General features: G+C 49.0%; 1 protein-coding gene across 2 annotated transcripts; it reads left to right on the forward strand.

Annotated features, from left to right (window-relative positions):
- The first annotated feature begins 3918 nt into the window (after window positions 1-3918).
- On the forward strand, window positions 3919-10784 carry ZNF263 (zinc finger protein 263). Of its 2 annotated transcripts, none has more exons than XM_024759537.1 (6): window positions 3919-4642; window positions 5515-5695; window positions 6183-6217; window positions 6487-6613; window positions 8140-8256; window positions 8770-10784. In XM_024759537.1, exons 1-6 carry the CDS (start codon window positions 4256-4258, stop codon window positions 9936-9938), a joined length of 2016 nt encoding a protein of 671 aa, XP_024615305.1. In that variant the 5' UTR covers window positions 3919-4255; the 3' UTR covers window positions 9939-10784. The 2 variants fall into 2 exon arrangements, with proteins under 2 accessions (XP_024615305.1, XP_024615304.1); XM_024759536.1 differs by having other exon boundaries at window positions 3921-4642; window positions 6144-6217.
- The last annotated feature ends 1851 nt before the right edge of the window (window positions 10785-12635 follow it).

The raw sequence follows: 12635 nt of genomic DNA on the forward strand, positions 1-12635 counted from the left end.
TCCAGTGGATAAGACTCCACGCTCCCAGTGCAGGGGGCCAGGGTTCGATCCCTGGTCAGGGAACTAGATCCTACAAGCATGCCACAGCTAAAGATCCCACATGCCATACCTAAGGCCCAGCGCAGCCAAGATAAATAAATAAATAATAAATTTTAAAAAATAAATGGTTCATTCCTTTAAAAAATTGTTTAAAAAAGAAAATGTGTTTCAAGTGAAATGCCACTTAAAGTCACTATTTTGTTTATGTTTGGATTTCAAAGCTAACTGTGGGATCAAAGAGTAATGTGTTACAGGTAAAAGCAAACCTGAAGCCGTAGATCACAGGAAAACTGTAGTCAAGTAAAGTGGGAAGAAACCAAAACTGGGGAGAGTGGCAAATAGCAAAGGCTTAGGGTGGCAGAAACCTGGAGGCCAAGATATCCTAAGATGAGAGTCAGGAAAAGCATTTCAGAATGACAGGAGCTGCTTATTTGCTCCTACGCCAAAGAGCATAGATGTGAAATTCTTAACGTTGCAGATTTCATCAAATGTCATTTTGAAAACCAGGCACAGACAGCTACACCCTGCCCCTTGAGTGCAAGGGAATCTATAAGACTCAGGTAAGGACTGAAAGTAGCTCTAGAGACAGAATTTAGTACCCATGAGAACTAAGACCAGGAGTAGTAGGGTTTTTTTAATCTGAAATTCAAAATTGTTTTCTCTTCTACATAATAGGGAGCCACCAATAGCTAAGGACAAGAAAATACAGTTGACTTGTACAACATGGGTTTGAACTGCGTGAGTCCACTTACACATGGAAATTTTTCAATAAATACATATTACAGTACTACACAACCCAGTGGTGGTTGAATCCGTGGATGCAGAACGACAGATATGGAAGGCCAACTGTAAAGTTACAGATGAATTTTCCAATGTGCAGAGGGTTAGCGCCCCAAACCCCCACTGCATTGTTCAAGGGTCAACTGTATAAGAAAGTGAAATCAACAGTGGTTACTAGAGGGCATACTTACTTCCCTTAACTTACATTTCACCCAGTCTTAAAGTAGTGGGTTTAATCTTTTTCATCATTTAGAGAACTTAATGAAAGCCATGGATCCACTTCCTAGAAAATACATGTACACATGCAGTTTTGTGTACAATATCAAAAGGTTTTAAAAATCTCCAGATCCACCCATGTGACCCTCTAGAACTGTGTTGATGGTAGCCACTACCTGGTGGGTCTTAGCAACACTAGCTGCATTTTAAGTGCTTAGTAGCCGCCATCACAGTAAGTTCTATTGTACTTAGAACTGCTGCTCTAGAATTTCTAGACCCTAGGTTAAGAACTCCTGCCCCAAATGAACCCCTATAGTTCTGCTGTCCTGTAACACCACTCCCAGTCAAATTGGTATTTGACTATAAAATACCATCTGTAAAAGTTATTTTCTCTGCCTGAATATAGATAGGCCTCAAAGAAATGGAGGAATACTATCAGTAATTCTAAATAACTCTGAAAGTCTATCTAGCTTTAAGTACCTGTTAATAACCTAAAATCAAAAGGAACTTAAGATAGCAAATTGGTTTATCCTTCATTCTTACCATCTCAAGGTATGTGTAGTTTTGCAAACATTCCCATGCTCCACATCCTGCAATAATAATCCGAGTGGCTTTTCTGTGAGTTAGGGTAAGCCTTCAGGAATTTGCTGTACATTAGTAACAGCTAATATTAAGTTCATACTAAATGCCAGGTATGATTCTAAGCATCCTACATATGTTAGACCGGTTAATCCTCACCCAGTGTTATAAGGTGGGTATAGTATTATCCCCTCAAAACAGGTGAAGGAACTGTGGTTTGAGGCTTAGTGAGATTGAATAACTTATCTGCGATGACATAGTAAATGCCAGAGAGGTGGTTATTAGGTTAGAATCTATTTTCTCCTGAAATATGAAGATCTAAAACATGAAAAAAATGGTCTTACAGGACTCTGAGGTCACGTGTCTCAACAAGGCTTTCTGAAATGGACCTGCACCAGCCTGTGCACTGTGAGGCCTCTGGGTCTGAATTTGCCACAACAGCTGGTGGACCTTTTCTCTGGAGGGTGTCAACTACAAATTAGCATTTTCCATTGGCACTAGCCATCTACCTCTACAAAGATTAAATCGTGCTGCTGCAGCTGCTGACTTTCAACACCCCTTGAAAGGAGTTCAGGGTGGAGAGCTGAAATGAGGCACTGTGTGCTCTGGGAAAAACTGGCAGAACAGGTCTTCAGATAGTTAGATATTTTCAGGAGCCAATTTTAATGAGCCCAATTCTTGTATCTCCTCATATCTAGAAAAGCACTAAAATCCTTCATGGTGACGTCTGCTCCTTGTAACTGGCAGTAACCTACACGAGACTAGCAGAAACCTTCTGTAAAAACTATGTGCTTGATTGCATGTACTCCCCCTTCACCAAAATCATTTATATACTGACCTCCCCCCCCCGCCCCCGCCTCTTTGGAGCAGTTTCTCAGAGCTATCTGGTACGCTGTCTCCTGGGCTGCAGTCCTCATTTTGACCCAAATAAAACTTAACTCACAACTCTCACGTTGTGCATTTCTTTTTTGAAGTAGACAAGTGGAACAAGAAAAAAAATACAGTACTCAGGACTCTCTCCACCCCATCATTGAAAGTTGACCCTCTCCGTCCCCACATCACCCTTTACCATCATGGCTTTAGCGACAGACTGAAGTGTGATCCTGGGCAAGTGACTTAACTGACACTCTGTAACATGCGGATGATAATAATAGCGTCTCGTTCCTACAGTTTTGTGTGCTGTGAGGATCCAGTTGCATGTAAGCAGGCGCTCAATAAACGATTACTGTTTGTCATGATTCAACCCCACGACCCTTTTATCTCTTGAGACCACGGGCCTGACCGTCGCTGGCGGCAGTGGAGGAGGTGGGCCGACCTGGGCCGTGTCTCACAGCTGGGAAGCCCTCCCCTCACCAGCACAAAGCCTCGACTGCGCCGGCCAGGGAATCGACCCTCCGGGTTTCCTTCCACTTGCCCCTCATGATGAAATTTCATGACGGACCAAGTAGGGAGATGAACAAGGATCTCGCCCCCTCAGGGCTGGACAATAAAAGGCACGCCCCCGGCAAGTTTAAAATCGGAAGCCGGTGGTGCGGGCTGGGTCCGCAGCGGCCCTGGGGGACGTCCAGCCGCCTGCAGCCGGACCCTGAGCGGACATGAAAGCGCCACTGACGGCCTCCGCACCCGGCCCCGCAGCGCCAGCACCTCAAGGGCGCAGGCGCGGGCCGCGCTGCCTACGGCATCTCTCCGCAGGCCCTGCGGCGGCGCTGACCCGGCCGGGGCCCACTCTTCTCCGCCTCTTCCAGGCGCCGAGCAGGCGGCCGAGTGGACCCTGGGTCAAATGCCTCGGAGGCTGCCCGGGCGGGTGGACCCTCTCCTGAAGCTCCGCCCAACTGCAGCGGGTGGGGACCACCTTGAAATCCGTTTTGACCCGGACAGCGATTCTCAAATTTGTCTGTGGGGAAAGAATTTTTCCACTTGTCTGTGGAGGAGCTTGTTAACAATTCAGATTTTCGGGCCCCACCCCGACACTCAGAGGCACAGGATCTCGCGTGACTCGGAGATCTGAACTTCAGTAAGCTTTCCGAGGGATTCTGACCCTGGTAGTCCGCCGGTCACACCCGATTTGGGTTTAATTTCCACTAACAAACCTACAGACTCCGGCTCCCAGAGGTTTCTGAGATCCCGGAGCTCGCCCGATGGCCCCGCCTCTCGTCCCCAATTGGCCCTTCGCTCGTCCCGCCCCTGAAGGCAAATCCTTTCTTCCGGTTGGTCAGCGGTGAGTGTGTGGCGAGACCTGACCCAATGGGCGCTAGAGTTCTCGGAACGTGACCGGGAAGTTGGTCCGGAGCAGGCGCCGTTGGTTGTTGACGCCTAACGCGCTCTGAGACTTCCGGCGTGGGAGCCGAGCTTCGAGTCCTGCGTGAGTCGGCTGCAAGGGGGAAAGCGCGGTGCTTAGGTCCTGCCCTGGGGCGGTCCTGGCGGGGGCGGGCCAGGGGGTGGTGCGGCGGCGCCCGCAAACTACTGACGCCGAGACGCCGGAGCCGGCTGCGCCAGCCCTGGAGCCGGGCTCCTCGCCCGGGATTTGGGGTTTCGGGGCCCCCGGCTCTTGTGGACGCCCGCCATCCTTGCGCGGGGCCGGGGGCGCCTTCCTAACTGGGCGCAGCTGGTTTCGGGGCCAAGGCGGTGTGGGGACCTGAAGATGGCGTCGGGTCCGGGCTTCCAGGACCGAGAAGGGCTCCTGATAGTGAAACTGGAGGAGGACTGCGCCTGGAGCCAGGAGGTGCCCCCAACAGACCCAGGACCCAGCCCGGAGGCCTCCCATCAGCGCTTCAGACGGTTCCGCTTCCAAGAGGCCGCTGGGCCCCGGGAAGCCCTCAGTCGGCTCCAGGAGCTTTGCCATGGGTGGCTGCGGCCTGAGATGCGTACCAAGGAGCAGATCCTGGAGGTGTTGGTGCTGGAGCAGTTTCTGACCATCCTGCCCCAGGATATCCAGAGCAGGGTGCAGGAGCTGCATCCGGAGAGCGGCGAGGAAGCGGTGACTCTGGTGGAGGATATGCAGAAAGAGCTTGGGAGACTGAGGCAACAGGTGAGAGAAAGAGCTGTTTTATTTGCGGTTTGTTTGGCCCTGAGGACTGGGACATCGCGTTGGCCCAGTTACCCCTACGAATTTACTTGGTTTCCCTGAGTAGACCTTAGGTGGGCAAGAAGCCTTTTTGTAGTTTAGCGAGGAACTTTCATTCTCCAGATTTTCCCCAAGTGGACAGAGCGAGCAGTGAAGAGTGCCCTGTTTCCACATGGAGGCAGTGTCTCTGCATTAGTGTGAGCCCAGGAGTTTGCTCGCTAGGTTCAAATGCTCACTCTGCTTCGTACTAGCTTTGGGACTTTGGGCAAGTTACTTAATTTCTTTGAGCCTCAGACTTGGTAAAATAAGAATGGTAAAAGACCTCTCTAGGGTGGCTTTGAGCATTAGAGCAGGATGTAGTTTTGATCACACTGCTGGTTTACAGTTAGTGCTTAATAGCTGTTAGCTATTGTTATATTACAATCAGCAGTCTAATCTCTACAAAGCTGGGTGGCAGTTAATAGTGGACTTAAAAAACTGGCACTGAATCTCTGAGGCCACTTGCCCCAGGGCCACCCAAGTTTAACTTACCCAGTAGTCAGGAACGGACGCATCTTGAAAAGGTGGGGGAAAGCGAGAGGGAGTGAGGTGTGTCAGAAGAGCTGTGTGGGGAAGGTGTGCACTGGAAGTGAACTCCCCCCAGCCCTCACACACATTTTCTCAGGTGTACACGGGGTCAGAAAAGTTTTGTTTTAGTGTAAACCATTCTTCTCTCTTGGTGGGTCCAAAGGGATTGCCAGTGGTTCTCCGTTGAAGGCTTGCCCTCAGAATTCTGTACTAATTTCCCTTCCTCTCGGGCCCTGTTATGATGGTGAGTGATGTGGGTTGGTTCCCAGGTGACAAACCATGGGCGGGGAACAGAAGTGCTTTTGGAGGAGCCTTTGCCTCTGGAAACAGCACGAGAGTCACCGAGCTTCAAGCTGGAGCCAATGGAGACTGAGAGAAGCCCTGGCCGCAGGCTGCAGGAGCTGCTAGGCCCCAGCCCCAAAAGGGATTCCCAGACTGTAAAGGAGAGGGGTGAGGAACAGTTCTCTGGGCAAGTGGGAGGGAGGAGGGGCTTTGGGGTTGCCCCTGACACCAGCAGAATGCAGCATGGCCGCCAAGGAGGGGGCATTTCTGACCTGAGGGTTTGCAGATGTGGTGTGAAAGACCTAGAAGTGGTTTGGATTCCTCTTGGGGTGGGTGGAGGGAGGGGGAATCTCTTAGTAAGCCCTTTTGTATGCAGAACGGAGACATTTAGAGCTCAGTGAATGATTGAGGGCTTTAAAGCTTGGGTCAGCAGGGAAGACTGCTGGTACTCTGTTGTTTTGAATATCGCTTTATTATTCCTCGGTTGCCTTTTTTTGTTCAGTGTTCATCCTCAGAGCAGAGACTGGGTGTTGGGGAATGGATACTGTGTTGTGACAATCCTTGGGTTAACAAGAATTAGGAATGCCGTTCTCATCATAATTTCTGTCACCTTCAGCATTATCTGCTCCCTGGCTTTCTCTCTTTCCTCCCGAAGGAAACATGGAAGACAAGGAGCTGACTGGGCCCCAGGTGATGTGGAAGTTCCCATTGTCTCCCCGAAGTTGCTCTTGTGGGGGTGGGGTCCTTTTGCCACTTGGAGAGGATCCTTTCTACCTCACCACATGCATCTCTCCCACCTTCTTTATTTGTCCTCCACACCTCACTTGTAGGCCTCCCCCTTCTTCCCCATGAAATGTGTCCTCAGCACACCTGGGTTTTGCCCCTTTAACCCATGACTCTGCTTGAATTGAATTGTTCTTGGTGCTTCAGGGCCTAAAGGTGATCTTGTGCTGTTTCAGTTGCCTGAGAGCTTAGAGGACGTGGCTATGTACATCTCCCAGGAGGAGTGGGGGCATCAGCATCCTAGTAAGAGGGCCCTCTCCCAGGACACGGTGCAGGAGAGTTATGAGAATGTGGACTCACTGGGTAAGGACTTCTTTTCCAGGGATGAAGGCTGAGCCATTTCTGACCAGGGTCCTGTCCCTTAGGTGCTCACCTCCTGGGTATAAGTTCTGAGTTTAGCCAGACGACCTGCCTTTGTCTAAAGTCCCTTGGACTAAGATCACTTAAATATTTGCCAGGTGCCACAGTTGGCACACTTAAGGGCCCCAGCTGCCAGGGCTGAGGGCGGGGAGTCTGAGCCATAATGAACTTCCTAAGGCAGAACAAGTCAGATCCAATGGTGCCTACCCCATCCACACTTCCCACCCCTCACACACAGATCACAGGATGCTGTAGGGCTCTAAGTTCTTGATGCCTTGCAAGTTCAAAATGCTTACTCTTCTGACCTCACTTATGTTTTCTATGCTCCATTAGTATTTCTGGGCTCTTCCCCAGAGGCACAAATTTCAGGGGCACTGGCATCAACATTCCAGCTCAGTGGCTGTCCCAGTCCTTAAGAATTCAGGAAGGGGGAAGGCTTTGTGGAAATTTGGAAATGATATATATCTAAAACAGGGTCTAAGTAAGTTAGATATAAATTAAGATGCATCTACATGTTGAACTATTATGCAGAGATTAAAAATGAGGTCTGTGAAATATGACCAAAAACTGATAGTTGGATTTAGGTGGAGAGTGTGTGGGTATTGTATAATTCCTTCATTTTTTCTGCATGTATGAAAATTCTCATCATAAAAAGTTGGGGGGAGTCTTAAAAAACAACATAAAACAGGATTGTGTATGTTACCATTATAGCTATATTGATGCACACCCGGTAGAAGAGTCACACTGCACTTTGTTTTCATACATGAGGTTTTCGTAAAGAGAAGCACAGCTATCATCTCACTTGCACTAATTTTGCAAGGGGGTCACTGCTGGGTTTGGTTGCCTTCTCCAGGTTTTCTGTCACTGTGCTGTGGCTTGGTGCCCTAAGTTGAGCACAGCTGTTAAAGTGAGTGCTAAATAGGAAGAGTTTGGATCACAAGTTCTTGAAACTAAACTTTTTAAAGTCCGTGTTTGCTGGAGTTGGAGTGAGCGTAGCACAGGGTAGCACTTTTGGGTTTTAATCTCAGGGTCCTCTCAGAGTCCCAGGTCCTTTTCTGATTGTCCATCATATTACATTTTCTCCTTCTGGAGTTGCCCAGTCAAACTTAGTTCTATTTTATATGTATCCATAAGAGTCAAGGCTCTTTCACAGTATTAAACTGATTCCTCAAGGAACTGACCACCCTGACCATGTTTGTTTGTTTGTTGTTTTAATTACAAAAGTTTTACATTCTCATTGCAAAAAATCCCAAGTACTACAAAAGTGTAAAAAGAAAAAGCCACAGTCTCCTTCCTCTAATTTCTTTCTCTAGGGGTAACCGGTGGGAAGAGTTTAGTGTATGTTCCAAGTAATTGCTGTCAGATTTCTGTATCCATTCACTGAAGGCAGGGAACAAGACTATCTTTGTTTGCCCTGCCTGGTAGAGGAAAATGGTGACATAGAAATCCTTTTCTTTCATTGTGAACAGAGTCTCAGGTTCCCAGTCAGGAGGCCCTGAGCACCCAGGTGGAACAAGAAGGAAAGCCCTGGGATCCCAGTGTCCAGACTTGCAAGGAGGGCCTGAGCCCCAGGAGCCCAGCTCCCGGTAAGAAACGCAGTTGAGCAGCCTGCGCAGCTAGCCTCCCGCTGTTGGGAATGAGGCATTTGAGGGTCTTGGTGTAAGGCTAGCCCATCACCACTGCCAGGGAGGTACATTCTTCCAGTGTCTCCACTGCCCACTTCCATCCCAGTGATGGCAGGCGAGGTACCCAGGGTGCAAAGTGTAAGGAGGCATTCACTCCTGGGCTCATTTGCCCACCCTAGTCCCAGTCCTGCTCCATCTCACCCATTCCCAAAGGGCAGAAGCCAGAGGCTCAATTGGAGAGGGAGTTCGGGGCCCCTACAAGGGAATTCAAGACTGGTTTGAGCTCTGATTCCTGAGTGATGGCCCCACCCCTTATGTGGATCCCTGTCTACCGTGCTTTACCTATATGGGGAAGATGGGAAACTGAGGTAGAGCCAGCCCTTCTGGACTTCTGACCTACAGGCAGTTAGCACACGGGATTTCCTTTTCTCTGGTGTAGAAATAACATGGGTTTGGTTTCTCTCGATCTTCCAGGGGAAGAGAAATTTGACAATCTGGAAGAAAGTGCTCAGTCCATTTGCCCTGAGAGCATCCACCCTCGGGCGCTGCTGCCTGGCCAGGCCGGAGGGGAGGTACCCTGGAGTCCTGAGCAGGGAAGGCCTCGTGACAGGGCAGAAGAGCATTGGGAGCCTCCCCCAGAGGTTCGGATGGAGCAGTCCTTAGTGGGGGCCACAAGTTGCAGAGAACTGGGGCGGCCAAAGGAACTGCAGCCGAAGAAGCTCCATTTATGTCCCTTGTGTGGCAAAAATTTCTCTAACAACTCGAACCTGATTAGGCACCAGAGGATACATGCAGCAGAAAGACTGTGTATGGGTGTGGGGTGCGCTGAAATCTTTGGCGGGAATCCACACTTTTTGTCACTACACAGAGCACACTTGGGAGAGGAGGCCCATAAGTGCCTCGAGTGTGGAAAAAGCTTCAGTCAGAATACCCACCTGACTCGGCATCGGCGTACCCACACAGGTGAGAAGCCCTATCAATGTAACGAGTGTGGAAAGAGCTTCTCTTGCAACTCCAACCTCCACAGGCACCAGAGAACGCACACAGGTGAAAAGCCCTACAAGTGCCCTGAGTGCGGGGAGATCTTTGCTCACAGTTCCAACCTCCTTAGGCACCAGAGAATTCACACAGGAGAGAGACCTTATAAGTGTTCCGAGTGTGGGAAAAGTTTCTCTCGCAGTTCTCACCTTGTCATTCACGAAAGAACTCACGAGAAAGAGAGGCTGTACCCCTTCTCTGAGTGTGGGGAAGCAGTGAGTGACAGCACCCTCTTTCTTGCCAATCATGGGACCCACAAGGCAGAGAAGAAACTCTTTCAGTGTTTAACTTGTGGGAAAAGCTTCCAGCAGGGCATGCACCTCACCAGACACCAGAGAACACACACAGGAGAGAAACCATATAAATGTACCCTCTGTGGGGAAAACTTCTCTCATAGATCCAACTTAATCAGACACCAGAGAATTCACACAGGAGAGAAACCCTATACCTGTCATGAGTGTGGAGACAGTTTCTCTCACAGCTCCAATCGGATTCGTCATCTGAGAACCCATACAGGAGAGAGACCCTATAAATGTTCCGAATGTGGAGAAAGCTTTTCTCGGAGTTCACGCCTTATGAGTCATCAGAGAACTCACACTGGATAGAAACAATGGGATTTCTTTTGGGCCCAGATAAGGTGGCATATTCAGAGGGGCCTCTTGTTAAGAGCTGGTATTCCTTACCCAGCATGATCTGCATCTTTAAGGTAATTACTCCAAAGAGGAACCAGGGGAGGGTCGTTGTGAGGGAGGTGCAGAGGCAGCAAAGGATTAGCGTAAAACTGAAAAGGAATTCTGTTGGAACTAGTGAGGATGGCAAGTCTTTGAAGTGACCCTCTCAGGGTGGAATCCCCTCTGAAGTTCTTCCAGTCTCAGGGCACACCTACCCCCTCAGCATATTTAGCCAACTTGAGACTTGGGTGCCTTACTGTGTCCAGTGTGTATCCCAACAACTTTGGGAATCCACAGACTTCCTGGTATTGCTTCCTCACTTGGGACATTCATCAGGAGCTTTTGGGCTCCTGAGGCCCTTGAGACCAAAGAAGAGGGGCCAGGTCTCCTGGGAGACCAGCTGGAGGCACCGAAAGACTGGTGGTGAGTTGCAGCTCTTCTGAAGGCCTGGCTGAGAAGCCACAAGCAATCTCGGGCAGCCACCACAGTGGCCTGACAGTAGGGCTCATTGGCAGGTCATGCATGTGATTGTCACCTCAAACAAAAAGGAACTAGAGACCTACGGGAAATAGTAAGATGGAATTTGCAGGTCAGTCCAGGAATTGGCAGAGGAAACCGGGGTCTTAATTAGCTTACCCTTTGCAGAGATCAAGTCCTCAGAGGGTTCCATGAAAGATGGGTTCCCTGGGAGACTTTGAAAACGTGGATCCTGGGGAAATTAGGGATCATGCCTTTCCCTGTTGAAAATATGTTTGGATGGTAATAAATATCTTCAGGAAACATGAGTGTGTGACTCATCATTGAGGGCCTTTGACTTGTCCTCCAGTGTTGATCGGTGTTCCACCTGCTTTGGGTAGAGAACCTGGCTTTCTCTTTGTGGTCTTACTTGGTTGCTAAGGAGGGTTCTGACAGGTGACAACAGACAGGCTGAGGGAGGGAGCATGTGGCCCTGGCTGGCTCCAGGCTGAGACTGCTATGTGGTAACAAAGGGTCAAGTCCAGTGGCTGCTTGGGGTGATGTCAGAAGGGTGTTCTAGAAGGGTTTTTTTTCCTTCTTTGGTGTACAGCTGTGAACATTGTCTTTTTTTTTTTAATTTTTAAAAATTTATTTTTTTTGGCTGCGTTGGGTTTTCGTGGCTGTGCACGGGCTTTCTCTAGTTGAGGCGAGCGGGGACTGCTCTTCATTGCAGTGCGCTGGCTTCTCACTGCAGTGGCTTCTCTTGTTGCAGAGCATGGGCTCTAGGCGTGCAGGCTTCAGTAGCTGTGGCACGCAGGCTCAGCAGTTGTGGCACGCAGGCTCTAGAGCGCAGTCTCTGGTTGTGGCACATGGGCTTAGTTGCTCCGCGGCATGTGGGATCTTCCTGGACCAGGACTCGAACCCGTGTCCCCTGCGTTGGCAGCCGATTTCTTAACCACTGAGCCACCAGGGAAGCCCTGAACATTCTTTTGATTGTTTAGAATGTTTACTTTCTTGCAAAGTAGGTAAAGGAAGATCTGGCTCATCAAAGACAAGTTTGGTCGAGCAAATGGTTCCCAGGAAAAGATGGTTCTGATATAACTGCGTTATTGCCCATTAGTGGAGGGAGACATAGGAGAGGGCAAAATTATTAGGGGACAGCATTACATTTCAGAATGGGGAATCAGGAATAGGAATTCTAGGAGTGTGTTTCTATGGAAAAGAGGTAGAATACCAGGGAGAATTCTAGGAGTAGGAAATTCTGATGCTAGGAAAACATCTCAGGATTTGGCCCTGGAGGAAAATATCTAACTAGCTGTTCTTTGGGAGAAAAAGATGAAACATTCCACTGGCAACAGGCTATTAAATATAGCACTTTTAAGTAAAGGAAATAACCCTGCGTGCCCCCCACCCTTGCTTATATCTGTTTCTCATTTCTGTACCATTCTTTTACCCTCAAGAGGGCAGTGGTAGTGCAGGTCTTGGGGGTCAGGGAAGGGAGATGAGGATTTGAAAGAGATTAATGTGGAATGGACAGTGGTAGGAGCAGGACAGGGCTGCTGTGGCTGCCAATACCATGAAGTGGGTGGTGGTGTAAAGTTGACGTTAGTAAGCACTCTGGTTAAGATGGCAACTTATGTGGATTGTAAACCTCATGAGAATAGAAAGCACCCCTCCCCTTCAGATCCTTATCCCTCATCCCCCAGAATACTATCCATACAGATCTTAGGATGTGGTCTAACTGGCATTGCTCCTACTTGGAGTACTACAGTTTGAGCCAGAGCAAGAGGACCCCCAGGTGTTCACTCCTGGCACTAAGAAGGCTTTCCAATCGTAGACTTCACCCAGTCCCCAGTCTAACTCCCCTTCTAACAAACTTAACATGCAGAGCTCTTCTCGGCCTTGTTTTCATGAGGTGATGTCACAAAATATTGCATGTAAAATATTAGCACAGAGCCTGGCACATAGAAAATACTTAGCACAGAGCCTGGCACATAGAAAATACTCATCTATTTGTGCCACCTGGGGGGGTAGATAAAACTGGCAAATTGCCTTTTTTTTTTTTTTTTTTTTTGGATACTGCAGGTTCTTACTAGTCATCAATTTTATACACATCAGCGTATACATGTCAATCCCAATTGCCCAATTCAGCACACCACCATGCCTTTCTTCTTA

The sequence above is a fragment of the Neophocaena asiaeorientalis genome, unplaced genomic scaffold (genome assembly GCF_003031525.2).
Source record: "Neophocaena asiaeorientalis asiaeorientalis breed wild unplaced genomic scaffold, Neophocaena_asiaeorientalis_V1.1 scaffold254, whole genome shotgun sequence".
In the NCBI taxonomy this organism is placed as follows: domain Eukaryota; kingdom Metazoa; phylum Chordata; class Mammalia; order Artiodactyla; family Phocoenidae; genus Neophocaena; species Neophocaena asiaeorientalis.

Bases quoted from the DNA above. Each gene is read 5' to 3' on its own strand.
- ZNF263 (XM_024759536.1), top strand. From the start codon at position 4,256: ATGGCGTCGGGTCCGGGCTTCCAGGACCGAGAAGGGCTCCTGATAGTG. The intron at 6,614-8,139 runs GTAAGGACTTCT...CATTGTGAACAG, and splicing joins TGAGAATGTGGACTCACTGG to AGTCTCAGGTTCCCAGTCAG. The intron at 8,257-8,769 runs GTAAGAAACGCA...TCGATCTTCCAG, and splicing joins CCCCAGGAGCCCAGCTCCCG to GGGAAGAGAAATTTGACAAT.